A 24,295-nucleotide genomic window follows, 5' to 3' on the forward strand; every position below is an offset into this window, starting at 1 on the left:
ATCTATAAAGAAAAAAATAAATAACCTTTTCTTTGATTTATAATAGAAATATATTCCTGGTTGAATGCTATGAGCAGATTTATGTCTATGAGAATATGTTTAAATACTTACTCAGTCTCCAATTCTGGGTTGAAACCTTATGTTTTTATGTTGGGAGACTAAGAAACTGCCAGAACAAAAGGATTGAAATAAGTTTTATTTTCCTATTTCTGCAACTCCTGAATGGGGTAATGCTATCAGCAGAGATAATAACACCTTTAAATGACTTGGAATTTGTTTGGTTCACAAAATCATATGGGAAGATTGACAGCATCTTAAACAGCAGCAGTCAGTGAGGATGTGGCTTGAGTATTGATAGAAGTGATTTTTCAAGTAATGAAGAAGGTGACGTGATTAAGTTCCCTGAAGCATACATTGCCTGCCGTGTGCACTTACTGTATATTGTCACCCTTCTGAGTCACAGAAGAGCTTCACTTTTTTTCAGAAGCAGGATCAATAGGATTAGGGGATTTGCGCTCAAAGCTTGCCTGTGGCTTCTTGTTAAGCATGTCGTGTGCTTTACAGCTGCCTTTGACTGGCTTTTTGCACTGTTCCATAGTATTAATCACCTAAATAATATTCCTACAATCTGATGTTTTGGCTAGTTTTTTCTATTACTACTCTAAAAAATGAGGTATTTAAAAAGGACTTAAAAGGTAGACTCTGAAATTCATGTTTAGAATTTGAAATAATAGCCTGCTCCTCAGAAATTCTGAGTACTCTTCAACTTTCATAGCAACTGGTGATGCTCACAATTTTATTTTTTCTTATTAGAAAAGTTGTTTGACTCTAGCTCTTCTGCAGAAGACCTGTTGCTTTTGTGTGTCAAACAGTATACACAGAGAAGTCTGCACAGCCAGATGGGTAATGTAGTTTGGCAGACACATCAAGTCAGATATACAGAGGACAGCTTAGCTGGCTCCTTGCAGGTCAGCTAATAGCTCATCAGAAGTCATTGGGTAAGCCAATGATTGTGCAAGCCAGAAGTATTTTGCAAGACATGATTTGCATGAAATGGTAAAGTTTACTAGTGTGCTACAGTTTAAGGGGCTTTCATTGAAGTGTGGAGTTCAGACTTTTTATCTCCAGTCTTTATTGTTGCTGGTCTAATGGACTGGTATAAAGCCACAACAAAAAGAAGTGATTACTGAAGCAGCTGAGGAATCAAGTCCTTTGCAGACCTATACACAAAGCACATAAAATGCCAGCTTTGAATGATAACACATAACACTTCCTTGCCCCAATACAACAGCAAGTGAGGAATACTGCTGTTTATCTTACCTACTTTAATCCAATTTATAACTTCTATTCTATTTCTGCCCCTATTTTGTAGGCAGAGGTTATGGGATATACAGCTAGATGCTTGAGAATAGTTACTACACATACAGGGGTTTGTGTAAGAGGAAAGAGGGTCCGCTAAACCTGGAGCAATACACATTGGTAAGTTCCCATCCTTATAGATAGTAAAAGAGGAAAAAAAAAAAAAAAAAGAGGAATTTTGTTACTTGTGTGGTATATTTTTAAAAGGTTTCCTATTGAGGAGTTTAGAAAAAAGATGCAGCATACCTGTAGCTTTGCAATTGAGTAGTTCATTAGAGAGCTAATTAGATGAAGTGCTTGATCAGTGATGGGTAAAATATGTCAGAACTTACCTGAGCACTGGTTTAAGAATAGGCTTATCCTTTTTCTAGGATGGAACAGACGTAGACTACAAAAGCAGAACGAGCTGTTTCTCAGGAGAATTTGGCTTAAGAAATTCAATATTAAAGAAAGTCTTTTAACTCTAGATTATTGTTTTGGAGCTGAATTAGTGGGCATGAATTAAGCATTGTCATACTATCCAGGGAAGGGAAAAAGCACATAATTGTGTGTAAAGGAATCCAGGAGGACAAGGACTGCATAGGACAGTTTTGTTGAAACTCAATGTGTGTGGATTTGAATATTTGGTACTTGAAAATAGACAGGTAATAGTGGCTGAAATTGCAATAGAAATGGACATTGGTGCTAGCTCACTGAAAATAAATGTACTGGAAAAACTGGGCATGAGAAAAATCATGGTTATATATACATTCTCAGATATTTTATAAAGGACAAAAGGACATAGGAATCATTGAGAAGAGTGAGGTATCTGTTTAAAGGATTAAACTTTCTCTGATGTTCATAGTTTAGCAAACTGGAATGACTTTTGCAATTTTACTGTTCAACTGCAAAAATGGTCAGCTAAAGAGAGTAAGAAACATTTCTTCTAAAATTGTCATACAGATTTTTAATGGGAATCTTTGAGGTGCTGTGCGGTTACTTTTTTAAGAACACAATCAATGATTTTGGAGATATGAGCCCATTTTGGAAAAAATAAAAGGATTATATTAACAATTGAGTACAGATACTCATCCAGGGAATTACACAGAATAGATAGCAGATAGTAATTACTTTCTTCTGATTTATGCTGTGTTAGTTAGATGGTGCCATAACTGAATGAATTACTTCAGTTGTGCTAGTGATAGAACAGCAGCAGTGATGGTCAAATTAAAGTTTAGCACCATGCGAGAAGTAGTACTGATTAGAAAGTGTAAACTGGCAGCTCTGTGTTCAAGGCAAGTGAACCTAGATAAGTAATGAGACCCAATATGTAGTTGGATTCCTGTTACAATATGTTTTAGCTGCCTTTTCCTTTATCTCAACTTTTGTTGAATTTTTATCTTTACATTTTTTACATTTACATTGTGTGCAGAGTACATTTATACTATCTATGGAGGTAATAAGAACAGGCCCAGTCTAGTCACAGTCATTGTTACACAAGGTTATCAACTTTACTATCCATTTTTCAATGGGCCACTGAGTCAAGATTGCTTTGACTATTGGGTTGGCAGATTAATATGACTGCTGTGTTACCTGTCATAAATTGTTCACCATAAATGCAGGATTGTTATTTATAGTCATTTGAAAGATGCTTCACATTACTAGCCCACCCTCAAGAAGACTGGGGAAGACTGACAGTAACAAAACTTCAGGTGACTAGAAACAACCGTAACAAAAGGCCATGTTACTTTCATAGGTGTTAGTGTGAACAGGAAGTAGATGTCATTTCTAATAGTAGTGTCCCAGAACAAGGTGCAGGCTTTTCTTTACCTAAAGAAAATGCGTATCCTGTTATGAGGAAAATAAGGTGTTAGAATTACTTTGTCTTTTTAATCTAGTTCTCCTAGCTCAATCATTGTGCCCTTTCAAGAATCAATGGAAGTTTGCATTGCTATAGAAATTCATAATGCAAAATTTGTTCCTAGGTCCCGATATGAGTAAGAGGATGTATAAAATTTCACTTGAGAAGTTGTGAGGAAAAATAAGGAGAACATTCCTTTTTTATATATAAAAGGACCAGATAAGAAAGTTTGAGTTTGGATACAATAAAGAAAGTTTGAGTTTGGATACAATAAGTAATAGAAAGGTTTATCAGGTATTATGGTAAGAAAACCTATGGAGGGTTACTATTTGATTATGGATCATCTGGATACATTTATCAAAGAGAAATCACTGCAACACATTTTATAAATTCTCCTTTTGTAAAGCATTGAGTGGGAAATCCCTAGCTGCAATTTACTAGAGCATTTAAGAAATCACTTTATATATATGGTGAAAATATTCAAAAGACTAATCTATCTAAATCAATCTAAAAATACAAATGACTAATCAGCAAGATCGGTAAGTTACAAATTATGAGTAGCTCACAGACGCAGAACTTGATTGGATCTCGGTGACAGAGGGCAAATATGAATGACGAGACTTTGGGAATTAGAGATATAAATGCAGGTGCACAAAAGATCAGGTTCCTAACCTGTTTTCAAATGTATTGGCTGATTTACATTTTAAATAATTAGGAAGAAGAAATGCATAGTAAGGCAAAGAAATATGCTGAGGAAACAAATCCAAGGCAGGATAGTCAATACAAAGGGCAGGACAGTAACAGCAACATACTAGAAAGGAGGTTATGTCACAGGCATGCTGGTTATTAACGAATTAATGTTGAAAGAGTTGATGTTTTAGTTGAGAAAAGCCTGGAAAAATTCAGATTAAAGTGCAAAATGTAACCTAAATATGAAAGCCTGCAAAACTTTTCTGGAAATGTAAAAAGACAAACCTTCTTGTGAATTTAATGGGCATTTTTTATTCTCTGCTATAATGGCAAATTTGGCTCAGAACCAGAAAATAACTTTTCATTTTGAACTATTATGTCCATCTAAGATGGGGAAAGATTTGAAAAGTGTGATTCAAAACCAATGATCCTATATTCTTTACGCTTGAAAACCCATTCTCTGAGTTGTGTTTGTTGCACTACAGTGTAAGTAACAAAACTATTTCAGAAAAGAAAAATAGATCTCATCTGAGTATAGATTTTTTCCCATTGTTAACCTTTAATTAGTTTATTAATGATTTTTTTACAAAAATAAACATCATTACACTTCTGTGAGAAGTATTATTTATGTTATTGTGGAAAGGGAGCTAAAAGTAATAAATAGATTAAAAAAGTAAAATGTGAAAAATTCTTCTCAAAATTAAGGCAGAATGTAGTAGCACCAACCTTCTTTATTCTTAAATACTTCTTATGATTTTGAGTCGCTAATCATTACACACACATAACAAAACGTAGAAATACGGTTCAAGTACTTACGTGAAGCCATTTACAGAAGTATTTAGTGCCATTTTCTTAGTAAATCCAAACATAAAGAGTACAATGGAAGGTTACTATTGATTTGTCATTTATTGTTCTCAGATGAACTTTTTTTGTCTTTACTTGGATAGTCCCCTTTCTGATGCAGTTTACTTTTCCTTTTTTATGTTATTGGATGTTTTTATTCCCATAATGTACTGAGAGACACATAAGGGGTCAAAAAAGAAATTTAATTTGTGACAGTTCTATCCCTATGTTGTGGAACAGCAATACAGCACTGAATAACTAGGTTTTTTACATTGTTGGACCATTTATCAGAAAACTTTCATAGATAGGCAGAGAAATAATTAAAAAAACAACCTTGTGGCTGATCTTCTTAGAGTAATAATCTTCCGAGTTTCCAGGTCTTTTCTGTTTAACATTTGAGCAGGAACTTCCCCAAAATGCTTTTTTGGTACTTTCTCTCTCTAAAATATATACATTGTGATATTTATTTTCCATAGCTGTCACCTTTTTTCCCACTAATTCTACTACAGTCTTAAAGTTTTTTATGCTTACGTCCATGTAAATTACTGTAAAATGTTAGATAAAAGGTGTTTTTCCTGTAACAAAATAAGGTTATGTTTTTTCTTAAGAGAATGTTGTCTCTCTGTCCATTTCATTTACTTATCCTAATGACTTCAGGATGTTCTAAAGTCTAAGGCACCATTATATACTGCAAAAGCCAATATATTTTCCTAAGAGGACAACCTGAAAGAACAGGAGGAATGGAAAATAACCTGTTAAAATATTAATGCAATTTCTCTGAAACCCAGTCTTGAAATTCTACATATTTTTCTTCATACCTTCATTAGCAAACAAATAGTTAACATATCAACTGAGTAAGTAACTTTTGCCTATAGCCATTTTACTGCTTTAAATGTTCGTGTTACTAAAAGCTCCATAAATAAATAAATAACATGTTCAAGCTAGATGTCAGTACACAAGTAAATTAAGAGCCGTTTCATCCACTTCCACATAACCTGTTTTAAAATCTAGGGTTTGTCAGCTTTGTCCCCAGTCATTTTACTGAAGCTCCTTATCTAAATCTTATTACTAATATTTCTGCAGTGCTGTTTTTTGTCATCCTAACTATGTTTCCTCTCCATAGTCATCACTTTTTTCACCATTCCTGGGACAGATCTTAAACATTGAGGATGTACTACTGTGAAGGTTTTGTTCATGTTTTCACTGGAAGTTGTGTTCAACATCAAACAGAAAAAAAATATCTTTAATTACTGAGAAAGAGTTGTAGGTACTTTTCTTACAAATCGTAATTCCGTACTTTTAAGGACTTATGGTTCTAGGTGAGGATGTAAGTCATAGAATTTTTAAAATCATAATTATATTAGCAATCCTTAAAAGTAACTTCTGTTTGATAAGACACTTTTATATTGGATTTAAAGTGCTTTTTGTGAAGATGAGTACTACTTAACATATGCAAACAAACAAGCAATATCTCCTACCCTTTCATTTTATGTTGTAATTATTTTAGAGCAACAAGGAACAACAGGATTTTTTTCCTCACAGGAAAAATCATTGCATTAATCATGATGTAGAAACTCCTACCAGGTAGGGTGACATATGCTAGTAAGATGGGCAGCGCAGCATGCAGCTGTGCAGAAACCCATCAAGCCTTTAGAAATGAAGTCTTTGTTATAATTCTGACAATTTCAGAATGTACATATATAGAAGTACACACACACAAATTATTTTCAGAAAGAAGCATTTCTGTCATCAAATACTTGCAATACACCTGATTTCAGAGTAGCAGTAAAATAGTAAAAATAAATCACCACGCTAACCTTTTGCTGAGATGATTAGCAGGATTGGCATGACTCATTAAATAATGTGAGATAATTATTTTTTGTTAGAGGCAGGGGATTTTCATACAAAGGAAGAATAATGTCGCAGCTGAATGGATGGACTCAGAGTGTACCTATGACTAGTACAGAAGTTCTAGTGTATGCAATGATTTTTATTTTTAAAAGTTTGTATATAAGGAAAAGTGTACGCACATCTATTGATAGCCTTTTGTTTTCCAGCCTTCTTCTTTCTCTACAGATTGGGAAAAATGTCATTTTCTATTTAATCTCAAATTAGAGATGGCAGTTTTCTGCCATTATTTGTTTCTTGACATGGTCGTGTTCATATTTCCACTGTTCCAAGGATTGCTTTGAACTATTACTGTCAGGGTTTGACCCCATATCCCTTTTTATCTTGTTCATATTGGTTGTGAATATACAAATACCTAATATCCTTCTCAGGAGCACTGTCAGAGGGAAGAAAACAGTCCGTAGTATTTCTTCATTTTACATATATATATATGCATACATACACACACATATATTAACAGATACACGCAGAGTGAAAAATCACAGGGTTCATGGCTTCACTGACCCACAGGCAGAAATTCCATCAGCTTTGAGAAGCTACAGGATTTCACCCCAGAAATGTAAGCGTCCCAACCTGTATTTTATTTTTACTTGCATGCTTTGCCTCATTAATTAATAGTATAACACACTGTAACATCAAAGATGAAACACCAGAAACCACCTTTTGCTCTAACATCAGAGACCCAGACATTTTGTTCAAATGTGTAACAAATAGCAATGCAAATTTAATCTTCTTCCAGTTCTCAGAGACAGTTCTGGAAGAAGCATACAAAATGCCTCTGAGCCTATCTACACTTTTCAAGCTGAGCTGGCTATGGTAAAATACACAGCATGAAGAATTTTAGTTTGAAACAGACTCCATTAATGTTACCTATTTGTTTGAAATATATAGTGTTAGTGTTATCCTCAAATGCTGTATCCAGCTATTTTTTTTTATTTTTACCAGAGAAAATGTGATTATCATAGTAATTATGACATTAAACTTTTAAAATGAATGTACTATTTCAACTTGTATAATCATCTAAAAGGGTGTTTTCTTTGAGTCACAACAGAATCAAAACTTACCATGTAAACAGCCTGGGATAGACCTCTCTGTTCCAGGACTTTTTTTCCATAGTTATTTTAATATTAAAAAAAAAATAACACTCTCTGGGATATGTCTACCTCAGTTCCACCCACTCATCCAGGAGAAGCTCAAAACAGCAAACAAATTAGATTTGCATTTTAAAAAATTACTTTAAAAGCCCTACTGGAATCCAACACAGCTATAGAATAATTTCTGGAGAAGGGAGAAGATACCATGCTCTTCAAACCTATTTCAGTAATTAATTATTAGTTATCTGTAAAATTGAAAAACACTTTTTATTTGAAATTATTTAACTTCAGGAAGTTAGGTATTGAAATAACATCAAAAGTAGCACCTGCCTGTTTTTTTCTTGTCAGTATTTAATACCTGAATGTTTGTGTACTGATCAAAACTACAGATAACACTTTTCTGTAGGGAATTAGGGCAGTTTCACTAAAGGCATCAGACATTTATCTGTACCATATGTGTGCTAGTTTTGACTGGGGTAAAGTTAATTTTTTCCATAATAGCTAGTATGGGGCTGTGTTTTGGATTTGTGCTGGGAACAGTGTTGATAATACAGGGATGTTTTTGTTATTGCTGAGCAGTGCTTACACAGAGTCAAGGCCTTTTCTGCTTCCCACCCCACCAGTGAGTAGGCTGGGGGTGCACAAGAAGCTGGGAGGGGACACAGCTGGGACAGCTGACCCCAGCTGACCAAAGGGATATCCCACACCATATGATGTCATGCTCAGCACATAAAGCTGGGGGAAGAAGGAAGCTGGCGGGGGCGGCGTGTTTGGAGTGATGGTGTTTGTCTTCCCAGGTAACAGTTATGCATGATGGAGCCCTGCTTTCCTAGAGATAGCTGAACACCTGCCTGCTGATGGGAAGAAGCAAATGAATTCCTTGTTTTGCTTTGCTTGTGTCCATGGCTTTTGCTTTACCTATTAAACTGTCTTTATCTCAACCCAGTTGTTTTCTCACTTTTACTCTTCCAGTTCTCTCCCCCATCCCACCAGGGGGGAGTGAGCAAGCAGCTGCGTGGTGCTTAGTTGCTGGCCAGGGTTAAACAATGACAATATGTTAGACAAATAGAAAAATGCTGCTGTATTTCTATTTCTTCCCCAAGGGTAGCCATTTTAAAGATTTATTCTCCACCACCCACTCATTTTCTTGTATTCATACTAAAAAAACACTTCTTTCTACTTCTTCCCACTGTGTTCAACCTAATCAGTATCAGTACACTCATACCGTAAGCTCTCAAAAAGCAGTATAAGATAGATAGAATATCTGTTATGTCTTAGTTAAGGCAATAGCAAACCTTAAGTATCCAAACATTAATATCAAGCCTTAATTATTGAGAGGATGAAGTTAGAAAAAGTACCTTTTTACATTTATCTAAATACTCTTCCTGGAAGAAAAAAAGGATTCTGAAAGCTTTAAAAATAATAATAAACAGCTTTTCAAGGAAATGGAATACATAGCTTTTGTACATAATTTCCTCATAGTAATTGCTACTGCAAATGCTAATTAGTCACATTATTAGAACAGTTGCCTATTTTCTTCTTAAAATTATGGTGAATGTACCCATTAGCTACATACATAAGCCACAATGTATTTGGCATATCACATACAATTAAGGGAATAATATTGCACTTGTGTCTTAGTACATAATTCGTTATATATTGTGGTGGGTTGACCTTGGCAGTCTGCCAGGTGCCCACCCAGTTGCTCTTAACTCCCCCATCTCAACAAGACAGGAGGAAAACATAAGACAAAAAAGCTTGCAGGTCGAGCTATAGACAGGGAGATCACTTACAATTACCTTCACAGGCAAAACAGACTCAGGGATAATTCATTTTATTTATTACTACTTAAACTAGATTTGGATGGTGAGAAACAGAGACAAAACCAAAACCACCTCCCCTGCCCCTCCTTTTCCCAGGCTCAATTTCAATCCTTCAGTCCCCACCAAGTGCCACAGGGGGACGGTGAATAAGGGCTGCAGTCACTGCATAACAGCTACTCTCAGCTGCTCCTTCCTCCTTGCACTTCTCCCCTGCTCTAACGTGGGTCCTTCTATGCACTGCAGTCCTTCAGGATAAACTTGCTCCAGCATAGCCTCTCCAGAGGCTGCAGTTCCTTCAGGAAACATCTGCTTGCTCTGGCACAGGACCCTGCCATGGGCTGCATTGTGGATATCTGCTCCAGCAAGTCTTCCCACAGGCTGCAAGGAAACAGTGCACCATCATAATCCCCTCTAAAGGGAAATCTCTGCTCCAGTACTGGGCATATTCATTCCCTCCCTCCCTCCTCTCTGACCTTGGTACTTACAAGACTATTTCCTCACTTCATAGATAGGATTTCATCTTTCTTAAATATTTTCCCAGAGGCACCACTGGCTTTGCTAATTGGCTCAGCTGTGACAGGTTCATTATGGAACCACCTGGAACCAGCTGAGGGCAGCCCTGGCTTCTCCTCACAGAGGTCACCCTGCAGCTCCCCACTACCGAAACCTTGCCTGGTAAACCCAATGCATATAGGTATTAATTGGTTATATGTTTCAGCTGAAGCCAGACTCACAGCTGGAGTAGATTAATGCAGCTGCACTCAAATCTATAAAGCTGTGCTAGGGGGGATTAGCAGAGGTTTTGCTCTTGTGAGAGGTGAAATCAATAGCAGAGTGGTGGTCTTCAGTTCTAGGCAGGGTATGGAAGTATGTTGGATGGCTTCACTACTGCCTTTGGAGTACAGGTATGTTTAAAATAATCCTTGTTTGCTTTTAAACCAATGATATGCTTGAGGTGTTTTCTTTAGAGAGGTTAGGATGATGTTATTTCTTCTGAAAACATTGGGGTTTTTTAAATATTTTGGGAAGCTGAAAGTTCCTCTGGTATGTCAAATCCAATTGTCTGGAGCCTAGAGGTTTTAGAGGTTATAACTTGTGTGTTAAAGAGGAAAAAAAAAGTCTTTTAGCCTTGTGTAATTGTAGTGATTTCATTCTGTGTTAGTGCTGGTCTTTCCTGGTGTAAACTGATTAATTGGGAGTAATTAATTGATTAATAGGGTTTGTTTTATAAGTCATACTTCATGATTTTATAATTTCACATATTTTTAAGTTAAGAAGTGCTTGAAAGCAACACTGTATTGTGGTGGTTTTTTAGATGGTATTCCCTTAGTAATATATTTTTATATGAATGCTGATTTCACTTTGATACCTGAAGGAAAGACCAGTAGCTAGGTTTCAGTAGTAAGTAGATTAAGGTGTGGGAAAACTTTCTTATACAATTTCTCACCTAAGGAGTGCCATGGACTGCCATATAACACTATGGTTGAAGTGTATGCTTGTCTGCTTTCAGAAGAGAATATACTTTGTTGATAACTTGTTGGGACTAAAATGATCTTTATTTGATTCTTTCAATTAACTGTTTTTAACTTTGTGTAATAATGCTGTTTTCCACAAAACATTTGTGTTGTTATTTCCACCACACACCCCGCCCCGCCTTACAAAATTTCTCATCAGTGTCCTTAATGGCTTTATGACATCACTGTGTTACTATTGTGGGCTTTCACAGACTCCTATAGACAGTATGGCTCATAAGCTTAATGGGAGTAAGTTCATTAATTTAATCCTAGTAATTAACAAACTTGCTGCTTACTTCTCAGTTGTCTAATTTGTGACAGTCTTGGCAATTGGCTTCCACTGGAAGCAAGGCTTGCATCCAAAAAGCCCATAAAAGTGAAAAGTAAATTAATCTTCATTAGAATTAGATTATTGGATTTAAAAATCTGTTGTTGATATGTGTTGACTTAGAAATGTTTTTTTTTACTTAGAAAAAGTAATTAGTAAGAGGGGAGTTCACTAAAGCAGCTTTTCTTTCTCTACACCTATGTCTAAAATATGTTTTGGATACAGTAAATTTCCCTAAGTTGAGTCCTTCTGATTCATCAGAATACAGCTTTGGGCTCTACGGGAAGACTAAGTGGAGAAGGAGGCTAAATAGCTATGCTCTAAAAATCCAAACCCAAATGCTCAATGCCTTCTGATAATGTCTTGATCTTAATTTAATATTTGTTTTCAGTATTAAATAAGAATGTCAGTAAGAATAAGATGAATCTTTTTTAGAAAGTTGTGTAAAGAAGAGATGATGGATCTGTTACACTAGCATGCTAATCTTAATAACAGGGACTGATTGGGAAGACTTTGAATATGCTTCTATTTTTATTTTTATCCAATGGACCTTATTAAAGTTACTTGATTTGTTTATATTCCTCTATCTGAAACTAGAGTTGGGACTGTTGAGGTTTTATTGCTGTATTATTATTATTGTTAAAAGGTTTCATCCCCGAGATAAATTGTATTCTTTGTTAGAATTAACTATGTGCTGATACAGGAAAAAAAACTTAAGAGCTTCTTTTCTTTCTCTTTCTAAAATTAAAAATATATTGTGCTATTTCAAATATTGAATTTAGATTTCTGAAACAGGTAAAGTTTTGCAATGAATAACTGTTCTAAGTTTTCATAGTTTTTATTTGAAGCAGTAAATAAAAGGCAAATGCATGCCAAGGGGAAAGTACGCTGTATCTGCTCTCTGCATGTCAAGAGAACCAAAACCTTTGCACACCTTTAAGCTGCTTTTAGCACCTAACTGTGGAGGCTGTAGTTCAGGAAAGTGTTTGTCATTAAGACACCAATCCCATGTAGGCATCTGAGCTCAGCTTGAGGGAAAGGGGAATTCCAGTAGTTTTCTGACAGTCACTGCCTGAAGTGGAAGTAACAGTGTTGAGTTAGGAGCCTTGCTTCCTTTACCATGCGAAGGGGGAGCTGATTGCTTCTAGAGGGCAATCCATAAACTGCACTCTGTTAGCAACCGGATAGCTAGCTAAAGATAGCAGTAAATCTTGACTCTATCCCTTCTGAGCCTAGACTAGACTTGTACCAGATCTGTAGCTTCTCCTAAAGGTAAATGCCTGAAAAGCATCTGAAAAAATTGAGCATCACCATTTGCTTTCGTAAATTACAGTGATGTCATCTTTTATGTAATGCCATACTCTATGTAATATCTTATTGGTTAGGCTGCTTGCTGCTAAAGCAATGTTCTTGCTGCTAAATTTTAATTCCTTACACTGAAGATATCCAAATGTATGTTTTCTAACCTATAGATCCCATAAACAATCAGCTGGAGTGCCCCGAACAGCTGTTGCTGAAAAATGTGTAATTATGTAGCAATTTTAAGTTAATGGAAGAAGAAAGTAGTGGGTAGTATGATGTGTTAGCCATGACTGCACTGTTGAAGGCGTTAATGATGTTGAGGTATAGGATGCCCTTTCCAGGGCATCAGGCAGGATGAGCAGTTGTGATAGTCACAGTTTGTATGGACACGTGGTACTTAAAAAAATTATTTTAACTTTATATTTTTAAATAGAATTCAGCTTAAAATAACATCTCCAAAGTTTAGGTTTCTAAATGTAAGCTGTTTGACCAATAGCCTGGTTCCAAAATGAGGAAATTCCTTTAATTGCAGAATAGACAAGGTGTCATGGTTTAACCCAGCAGGCAGCTAAACACTATGCAGCAATTTGCTTGCCCCCCTGCCCTGTAGGATGGGGGAGAGAGAATGGGGGAGAGCGGGGGTGAAGTAAGATTCATGGGTTGAGATAAAGATGTTTAATAGGACAGAAAAGGAAGGGAAAACAATAATAATGATAACAGCATATACAAAACAAGTGATGCACAATGCAATTGCTCACCACCCACTGATTGATGCCCAGCCAGTTCACGAGCAGCGGTCCCCCGGCCAACTCCCCCAGTTTCTATACTGAGTGTGGTCATGTGGTATGGAATAACCCTTTGGCCAGTCTGGGTCAGCTGTCCTGCCTGTGCCCCCTCCCAGCTTCTTGTGCCCCTGGCAGAGCATGGGAAGCTGAGAAGTCCTTGACTGGTGTAAGCACTGCTTAGCAACAACTAAAACATCAGTGTGTTATCAACATTATTCTCATCCTAAATCCAAAACACAGCACTATGCTAGCTACTAGGAAGAAAATTAACTCTATCCCAGCTGAAACCAGGACATGAGTAAGAAGATTTGTCTGTTTATAGAATGGCAGAGAAGTTATGATGATATCTACTATTGCATAGGTGAATTTATTTTTAATTTTTCCGACAGGTGACTGATTAACTATTTTGACTGTCCTGGCATTCTTATAAATAGTTATTTTTATAGACATTTGTCCATGGAATAGATTCATGGTGCTTTTAGGCAGGTGATCTAGGCAAAAATCTTCAGAAGTGATTATATCTGCCTGGATTTTCAATAGCTTTATGGGTTCACAAATCAGTGGTATGCATGTGAAGGGAAATAGTAGTTTTCTTTTTTATCCTGATTTAATTCAGCTTTCCCAGGGTGATTCTGCTAATGATGATCTAATTCAAAGTAGGATGCTTGGTTCTAAGGCAGGCTGTTTTTCTGTTTAAAGACCAACAGGAGGGAATGCCTTAAGGCAGAGAAAGACTGAAAACATCATATATCAGGCTTAAAAAAAAAAATTCTAGGAGGAAACATTGTTTCCCGAGATCACTGAAAATACATATATAATGCAACAAAAATATCTGAAATGCTTAAACAAAATGCCTCCTTTCTCTCAAAAAAAAAGTCTGTTGATAAAAAGGTTCCAGTGTGCAAAGCCCCACAGTCTGATTTGTTCTTGCTGTCTGGAACTGTTGATCTGTAAGAACTCAGAATATGGTGAAAACTGTTGTCTTATGAGATCTTATGCGTCTTCCATCTGTTTTTTATGGGTTTTGATTTCACTAGTTGAGAAGCATCATACCTTTCCAATTTCCTTGATTAGCTGTGCTTAGAAGGTTCTGAATGTGTATCTATTTGTAATCTTACATAATTGACTTCAGGCAAAAAGTTTATTTTTAGTGTTTGAATAACTGAGATTGAAATTATTCTTCCATTGTTAGCACTCATCCAGGTGCTTTCTTTCATTTAAAATAATGAAGTTGTTCAAAAGAAACCCAAAAACCTTTTAATGTGAACATGTACTGCATGTCTGATTTCCTGCTTTTAAACAAACGGGAGCAAGACTGAGATTTAGAGAATTTGAAATATGTGGTCAAATTTTGTAGTTAAGATTCACCTAGGTGGTTTTGAGTCTGTTCCTAGGCATAATCTAGAGATTAGGAAAAAAAAAAAACTTAATTACTTTTTTAATTTATAAGTGATGAAGAAAAACAGGGAATAGTAAACATAAGGGTAAACAAGAAAGCAACAGTAGTGAAAGCATTTCAGACCCAACTTTAATTATTTCAGTAGTAGAAATCTAATAAAAGGTTGTGTTAGGATTTCCAAGTAACTTTTCAGAGTTATGTAATTTAAATGATCCAACTGTATCCTGGGCTGCATCAAAAGAAGCATGACCAGCAGGTCGAGGGAGCTGATTCTCCACATCTACTCCATTCTCGTGAGACCCTCCCCCTGAATACCGAGTTCAGCTCTGGGGCTCCCAACATAAGAAGGACATGGACCTGTTGGAGCCAGTCCAGAGGAGGGCCACGAAGATGATCAGAGGGCTGGAGCACCTCTCCTCTGAGGACAGGCTGAGAGAGCTGGGGTTGTTCAGCCTGGAGAAGAGCAGGCTCTGGGGAGAGCTCATAGCAGCCTTCCAGTACCTGAAGGGGGCCTACAAGAAAGCTGGAGAGGGACTTTTTACAGGGGCACACAATGATAGGACAAGGGGTAATGGCTTTAAACTGAAGGAGGGTAGATTTAGATTAGATACAAGGCAGAAATTCTTCACTATGAGGGTGGTGGGGCACTGGAACAGGTTGCCCAGAGAAGTTGTGGATGCCCTATCCTTGAAAGTGTTCAAGGCCAGGTTGGATGGGGCTTTGAGCAACCTGGTGTAGTGGAAGGTGTCCCTGCCCACAGCAGGGGGGTTGGAACCAGCTGATCTTTAAGGTCCCTTCCAACCCAAACCATTCTATGATTCTATGAATCTGCTTGGTATGAATTATGTCTATGTATCAAAAGCTAGATCATTAAAATATTTTTTTAATGCAAAGTGAGAAAATTGCTGAAGGGACAATAGAAAGCACAGTACTTAATGTTATTTGGTGAAATATATTATCATGTTTGAGTAGTATCATGTTTGGTGAACAAAGGAAAGAAATAAAAGAAATTGCAGTATCCTTAGAAAAACTGAAGTACCTACTCTGAGTAGTTTAATGACTTTTTGATAGGATGGCTGTGGGTTAAGATACTAAGTGTTGTAAGTGAACTCTCTGTAATTTTGTCCTTAGTGCTCTGCATGAACAATGTGGATTACAATCAATGGAATGAAGAAAAATTAGCTATGCACAATGGGAATACAAATTGGTGCTGACAACAGTAAAGCCAGATAAAAGTATAAACTTAAGATATTTTTAGAGTGCAAGAATTAATTTGCTAATATAGGGGCATACAGAATTTTGTTGTGATTGCTGTGTGGAAATAAAAACTAGTACAAGAGACTAGTATTTGTGTTCCCCAGGGCTCAGCATTGGGCCTGGTTCTGTTCAATATCTTTATCAGTGATCTGGATGAGGGAATCAAGTGCACCCTCAGTAAGTTTGCAGATGACACCAAGTTGGGAGGGAGTGTTGATCTGCCTGAATGTAGGAAGGCTCTACAGAGGGACCTGGACAGGCTGGATCGATGGGCTGAGGCCAATTGTATGAGATTCAACAAGGCTCAGTGCTGGGTCCTGCACTTGGGTCACAACAACCCCATGCAATGCTACAGGCTGGGGGAGGAGTGGCTGGAGAGCTGCCTGGCAGAAAAGGACCTGGGGGTGTAGGTCAACAGCTGACTGAACATGAGCCAGCATTGTGCCCAGGTGGCCAAGAAGGCCAATAGCATCCTGGCTTGTATCAGGAATAGTGTGGCCAGCAGGACCAGCGAGGTGATAGTGCCCCTGTACTCAGCACTGGTGAGGCTGCACCTTGAGTACTGTGTTCAGTTTTGGGCCCCTCACTCCAAGAAGGACATCGAGGTGCTGGAGTGCGTCCAAAGAAGGACAATGAAGCTGGTGAAGGGTCTGGAGCACAAGTCTTATGAGGAGCAGCTGAGGGAGCTGGGGTGGTTTAGTTTGGAGAAGAGGAGGCTGAGGGGAGACCTCATTGCTCTGTACAACTACCTGAAAGGAGGTTGTAGTGAGGTGGGTGGTCGGTCTCTTCTGCCAAGTAACAAGTGACAGGACAAGAGGAAATGGGCTCAAGTTGTGCCAGGGTAGGTTTAGGTTGGATATTAGGAAAAACTTCTTCATGGAGAGAGTGGTTAGGCATTTGAACAGCCCGCCCAGGGAAGTGGTGCAATCACAGTCCCTGGAAGTATTCAAAAAAAGTGTGGATGTGGTGCTTAGGGACAGGGTTTAGAGGTGGACCAGGCAGTTAGATTAATAGGTTGGACTTGATGATCTTGGAGGTCCTTTCCAACCTTAATGATTCTATGATTCTATTTAGGAAAGAAGAGCAATGTTTTATCTACTTTAAAAACCCTCTGTGTTTCCATTTACCCTATGTTTTGGGAATATTATGTTTTGATAGAAGTGACATATTAATAACTGATGAATAAACAGTGATAATCTTCTGTTAAATAGAAGAGTGAAATTATCAGCCTTTTAATCTGGATGATCAGTTAAGGCTAATTAAAATCATAGTTAGAATAAGTCATTTATTCTATAATGAATTCTGTAACCAATAACAATAAGTTTTTTGTGAATTCATTGTTTTCTTGAGTGAAATGTGGGAGACTGTTTAAATCCACTTTGTCCCGCTTACAGATCTGTTCATTGCTATGCATGCTCTTTATGTTTGCACAAAGTTCATGTTTTTTGTAAGTTCACAAATAATATTCCAGCTCTCAGTTAAGTGGCAGATATTGTAGCCTGGGGAATAAAAATTGAGGCTCCAGAATTACTTCTCCTGTAATCATTTAGTCATAATTCTGAACAAGGTATAAAAAAAACCAAAACAAAACAAAAAACCTCCTCTTTTAATGTAATTCATTTACCTGCTATGAAGGAAAAATATGAGTTGTATTTTCAAGACAAAAGGGTTATTTACTGAAATAATTGAGCATATTACTCTTCATCTAAAATAAATATATGTTTAAGAAGCCTTAAATGCAACAGGTTCTTACCATGTGTAATAGAGAATATGGAACAGAGCCAAGAGTTTTCTGAAGGTTGTACTGAAGTATGGATTGGGTAGTAACTATCAGTATTGATGTAAAAGCCTAAAACATCTTTATATAATCTTTTCAGTGACATGAAAATCAGTTTGATACTGAGGCAAAGAAAGAATGAAACTGTACAAGTGATAGTGTTTTCTCAGTAAATTGGCAGATAGTTTTTAGTTTTCCATTAGCAGAGTTATATGTATCCTTGAAAGCTGCTTAAGATGTGAAGAAAAGTATTCAGGAAAGTCTGTTTCTGTTACTTTTTTCCAAAAGACCTTTGGCTTCTAGATTCTGATGTCTTTCTGTGAAATGAGAGTTACAGCTAATACACACAAGCTAACCGTATTGACCGAAGATAATTGTCCCTGCCATGCTTGATACTTGCCTGCCAGTTAGAAATGCAAGAAAACCTTGATGTAGATGAAGTCATTCACTTCAGACTAAGCTGAGCTGATTTATTGTATACTTGATATAGACTAAGAGCATATATACAGGCAGCTATCATAGCTGAGGTGATGTGAAGTAGCTCATCCATGTCCCTGAAGCACTTTTCTGTGCAGTATGATCTGGCACTTCTTTTAATTGCATGATCCACTGATCTTTGAATTTTTAAGTTATTTCTTTGATGGCCAAACAAAAAGAAATAATGAAGGATGGGTGTTGATGGGACTTCGTATTTCTTGCAGTAAACTTCTGAGTAATAGCTTGTGCACTGTAGGGGTCAAAAAGGTGATAAGAAAAGAAACAGAGAACCGAGTAGAAAGCATTGCTGACCCTTTCATTTTGTATAGAGTTGTACCTTTGGAGTAATGCATGAAGGTCTCATACACTTTCTTAGGAAATAAATTCCTGGTTCTCAGCTGCTGTCTCATATATTTAACCACTTTCCAGAACATGCCTTTATACTATGTGTGTTTTTCAGTGCCATGAATCCTAAATCCTTTCATTTTCTTGTATAGTGACAAAGTCAAAAATATCTACTGGGAGTTCTACTTCTCTCAGGTTAATACTACAAAACAAAGTCCATCTTGTGCTTCTAAAAGTAACAGAAGCTGAAAATCTGTTCTTTGCATTGTTTCAGGTTATCCTTGTTCCTTTAAAAAAAGGAAAAGTTTATAATGATATTGAAATGTTTTTCTAGCATTCATATGTTCTGTTGTCTCTTGAAACCTCAAATGTTCAGCTAGTCCTAGAAAATGTAATAAAGTTGCAATGTTTCCCAGCTGATCTGTCAAAAAAAAATTTATTCATGATTCCGATTGTATGGATGTGTGGACAATGAAACTGTGAATTATCAGTCAACACCATTTTGTTTACTTAGTCTTGAAAGATATGTTATGTCTAATTGGTTTAATCTTGTGTTCCCCTGTTTACCAACAGATTCAGATAAAACATGAAAGGCAAAATGGTGATGAAGAGAAAGTGACAAAAAGCCTGAATTTCTGGTGATTCTTATATTTGTTTTTTTCTGTGCTTAATTTCAGGTTAGGGCATATTGTACTAGCCTTTCAGCCCTTTTGAGTATTAGAGTAAGATCACCATTTTATGCTGTTATAAAGCCTTTTTTAAAAGCCAATATCTCAACATATTTGAGAAAGGAGAAGAGAACAAAACAGTACAAACTATTGTCAAAGCTGTAAATGGATCTACCTGCCAAAACAAATCTGATGACAAAATTGAAGCAGTCAAGAAGACAACAAGGAATACAAGAAACAGTGCAAAGCTGTCTCAGAACTAGGCGGAGTTATTTTTAGTTTCGGGTGGTGGGGTAGAGAGAGCCTTTGATTTCTGATATGATTGTTCTGAAAAGTTTCCATTCAGTGGAAAATGTTCCACAAAGTTTTGTGCATATTAAATGGCTGCTTATAGAAAGTGGACAAAATGAGTATGTACTTTTTTCTTTTCTGTTTGTGAATATTTTCAAGCTTTATGTTGGGATTTGTTTTTATTATCTATTTAGGAGTGATTGAGTTCATAGTTGTGGTTTCCACCATCTTCCAGCAGACTAGTTTGTACAGGTTTTGAATCTCTAAACAACTTTCTGTAGATACTATATGGGACTCAATGTAATTTACCCTGTGACTCAGTCTTGACATAAGAATGCTCATGTGATTTACTGACCTTTATCTCACGCCTCAATACGGTACCCTTTTTATCCCTTATCTTGCTTCATGTCTCTATGGTGTGTATGTTTTTTGGCAAGGAGAAAAAGTTCTATAGTGCTAAAATACACTTAGATTGCAGTATGTTCTCTTTTTCCAATAATGCTTTGTATATATTTGTATTTTTATATGAAAAAGGCATATAGAGAAAGTATCATTTATTTCTTGCATTAAAGCATGGACAAAGTAAACAAGTGGAAAAGAAACTAGGATATATCCAAGTATTATGTTACTCTTTTCTCTTGTTGACTGAATTGGTATTTGCTTTGAGAGAAGATGTTTCCCTGCAGAGTCCAATGCCTTTCTCCAAGTTTGAATTGTTTGAGGAAAATGAGTGGGTTTTTTGCCTTTCCCTTATTACACACACACAGAGGTAATAAACTAATTCAGTTAATCAATGTATGCTATCCTTTGTAAAGAGCTTTGAGATTATATTTTTAGGTACATTTGAGATGTTAAAACTTGCATAATATCAAAGATAAATTTCTTAAAAATAATAATAAAACAAAATACTGTAGGTGAGGTTAAGTAGATTTAATTAGTGCACGGCACCCCCTGGATGGGGTAGATCTTGGCTTTTAGAGATATTCTTTTCAAAATCAGTGTTCACATACTTGAAAGCTTTGATCTTGAGTATTTAGTAGTGATACCATTATTTCAGAATAAACTTCAGAGGGGCTTGTATATAAACTTCAATTAAAAAGATTAAATGGCAGTGTGATATGTGCACAGAATATATCAATTCTATGCTTTGAAACACAGAAGACTACAGTTATTTTAACTGATTATTGATTAATGATTACCTGTTGACTTACAGGAACAATAAAATTAGTCATCTAGGGAATTCAATACAAATTCATGCATCATGTAATGCTGTGGTATGTACACTAAAAAGTTACTGCTTCTATAGTTTTTAGCCGGCTCATTTGTTTGAATGATCTCTAGTTGGTATATAACCAATTTCTTAATCTCTTAATGCAGAAAGAAAGCACTAACTGTAATGCCTATATGATGCTTGGGGATAAATTGAAAGAGTAGTGCCAGTAACAGCTACTCTCTAATCCATGGGCACTCTTTCAGACCCTAAATATGACAATTTCTTTGTTCTAGATTGCATTTCTAGCAGGAGAGAATACTCCAACTCTGCTACATAGTTTCCACACTCTGAAGAATGCTGTTCTAGCCTGTTAGTGTCTGAGAGTGGATGTGATTTATGCAACCAGCAGTTGGTTTCAGCTTCACAAAACAACTCTCTTAGAGTAAGTCAGATTACTTACATTTTGTTGTGGTAGCATTGCTTATGTCTCTGCCTAGTGACTTCTACTTCAATTTATGTCACTGCAGAAAGCATCTGGTTGTTCTTTCAGTTCTCTGACAGTTCCCGTTTTTGTTTCACACTCTGCTTGCACTGTTTTCACATTTCTGCCTTCCTTGGCCAACTGGTGTTACAAATCAATGTTTGGTCAATTTGTCTTCCATTCTATCTCAAGAGTCTGCTAGATGCATGTTGACAGTCCAAAATAATTTCTTCAAACTAACCAAAATGATTACCACTTGCATGCAAAACGAATTAACTTCTTTCCCTCCAGTATGAGAAAAGAATGAATGGAGAAATTAAGCCTAAACTGTATTCATTAGATAAGTAGTACAGACATTTCTTACATTCTTTAGAGTACTTTATTACCACCCTGCGCTGTGTAGAAACTCAAAGTCAAATCCCCTGGTAGTTCTCACAGTGGAAACTGTCACCATAATGATTCTGCCAAAAGAATGGTTTCTTTGTATAAAAGTTTTGTGTCAAGAAACAAAGCTCACTGCGGAAGAATGAATAATATGCTCTTCAGAATGACCATTTATTAGAGAATACCTAGATGTACAACTCTAATACTACACGTGAAGTTAATGACCTAGATGTAGTGCAGATTTTAGTAATGGTAAAGTGGTTTGTGGGTGATTTTTGTTTTTTCTTACATCAATGCATGAAGTTGCTGGAATGTGAGCCCTACAGCCTCTTATGAAATGAATGAAACAAGTGAATGAGATTTGCAAACAAGTGAATTTCCTGACTTGCCAAAATATGAGCTCTAAGCAAAGCATGCTTATTTACTGACAGGTAAAATAAATGCTTTCATCTGGAGTTTTGAGCCTTCTTTAGTCAGTATGGCTGTACAAATTCAGCACGTTGGTTTTAAGTCTGCATAGGAAAGAGGTGGGAAGAATTCACCACAGTTTTTTGATAAAGTCAAATTAAAAATTCATGTAAGTAAAACACCTTTCTGTCTGATCCAGTAGGAGACAAGTTTGGGAAATAAAAAAGCATTAGTAGGTGCAAAAGCCTCTGGTGCGTTATTTTATTTCATTTTAAATGTTACTCGTCTATTTTGTGATGATTTTATCACCTGTCTCTTGAATACAGTAGTTCTCAGAGGAATAATCTTACCTCCATGCTGCTGATGTACAAATGTTCTGTATTTGATGATCAACAATAGTATACTCCAGAAAGGGCTTTAAGCCAGTAGGGCTTGGAGGAAACAGATCTTGTAACAGTAGCAAATCAATACTTTCTTTTTATATTTGAGGAACATACATATTTGTGCTAGATAAATACAGCACTACCTAGCTTTGTTTAGTCTGCTTACCTGCACAACTTCCAGAGATCATATCTGTATTTTTGTACTGGTCATTATGATCTCAAAAGCCTATTCAGAACAGACAGCTACAATATTAGTTGGGGTTTTTCCAACATTCACTTCTGTGTGTTGGAAGTAGGCGTGGTCTGGAAAATAATTCAGAACTAATGCTAAACCTTTTGTTAAATTAGTTAATGCAGTGGGGATTAGCAAAAAAAGTTAAATATCCCTTACAGCAGGAATTTAGCTATTTCAGTGGGATACCTCATAGATGATTGCTTTAAGCAAAGACAACAAAGCAGGAATGCTATGTAACTCCAATTTGCAGCATAGTAACTCAATTAAAATGAGAAAAAAATACAACAGTATGGAAATGAAATGCTGTGATGAACAAGTGCAAATTGTGTCTCCAGTTTCATGCATTTTGATAATTACAATTTCTTGACTAAGTGTGTATACTTACAGCAATGTGTCAGGCAATTTACAGAAGGAGAGAGAGAGAAGGTCAAGTTCAGTAAAAGTCCAAGAGTGGTCTCACATCAGTCTGGCAACAACAAATCAAGTTCCGTAGAAGTCTGCAGCCACTGAAACACATACTAAGTCTTCAATTGAGAACTGCTCATTAGATGAGCAATATTTTGAGAACCAGGCACCTTGGTATGAGATATGCAACAAGCAGAAACCCTGAACAGGGAGCTGGAGGGGCAGGGATGTGGCAAGGAAGGAATGCTGAGCAGAGAGGTGTGCAGACCACTTCTCAGATTCATTTTTAGGGCACCATGGGCTGCAAGCAGAAGAGGAGGCATTTTGGTCATACAACATAGTGGTTAAGGGTCTTTTACTCTGTTCTGTTCTCCATCCCCAAGTGTCAATATTTTCACAAAACAGTACTAGCATCCACGACTCTTATCTCCAGGTATTGCTTGTGCTGTCTAGGCAACAGGAGACTTTCAAATTTAAAATAAAAAATGAGCACCACCCCCAAAACGAACAGTGGGGAGAGGGGATGCATAGATACTTCCACTGCAAAATGGGGGGGGGCGGGGGGGGCCGGGGCCACATAGCGTTTTATGATTGCAGATTTTTCAATTGCTTAAGTTCTGAATCTCACTTTAAATATTAATGATCTCCATGCAAATGCTTGATATGGCACTATAATTCCTAGGATGTAAATGGCAGCCTAAAGGAATAGATTTCATAAAGTACTAGGAAATTGCTCTGCATTATATTCTGAGGAGTACTATGTAATGGAAGTAGTACTTTAGAAATCATGTGCTTTAATCTCAAGATGGAGAAACGTTAGGAAATCTTTATTGTCTAAAATATTGAAGGCTTGAGAATTCCATATGTACTCTTCTGGATCTTGTCATAAATATTGTCTCTAATCTGCCACAGAAATGTTGTAACCTGAACTATAGTAAATGAATAGTATTGTCTGGATTCTGTAAGTGGATTGGATTAAAAATGGTTAGATTCTGGCTTTGTCTGAAGTTGAGAAAAAGGGGGGCTTCTTATTGAGATAGCTGTCTAACTGTATAGTCCTTTTGAGATAAGGCATCAATAACTTTC

The 24,295-nt window shown here is 36.7% G+C and overlaps 1 protein-coding gene across 3 annotated transcripts in view; it reads left to right on the forward strand.

Annotated features, from left to right (window-relative positions):
• CDH8 (cadherin 8) overlaps window positions 1-24,295 on the forward strand; it is a 402,754-nt gene that overhangs the window by 176,425 nt on the left and 202,034 nt on the right. The window contains exon 1 of one of the 3 annotated variants that reach the window (XM_009465735.2): window positions 10,375-10,462. The exons of the other annotated variants lie outside the window; for them this stretch is intronic. Coding sequence (XP_009464010.2) covers window positions 10,427-10,462 — 36 coding nt within the window. The 5' untranslated portion in view covers window positions 10,375-10,426. Of the gene's footprint in view, window positions 1-10,374; window positions 10,463-24,295 lie in introns of those variants that run through there. 3 annotated transcript variants of the gene reach the window in all.

This window comes from Nipponia nippon, unplaced genomic scaffold (assembly GCF_047370975.1).
Source record: "Nipponia nippon isolate SJK-2023a ecotype South Korea unplaced genomic scaffold, ASM4737097v1 scaffold_7, whole genome shotgun sequence".
NCBI lineage: Eukaryota > Metazoa > Chordata > Aves > Pelecaniformes > Threskiornithidae > Nipponia > Nipponia nippon.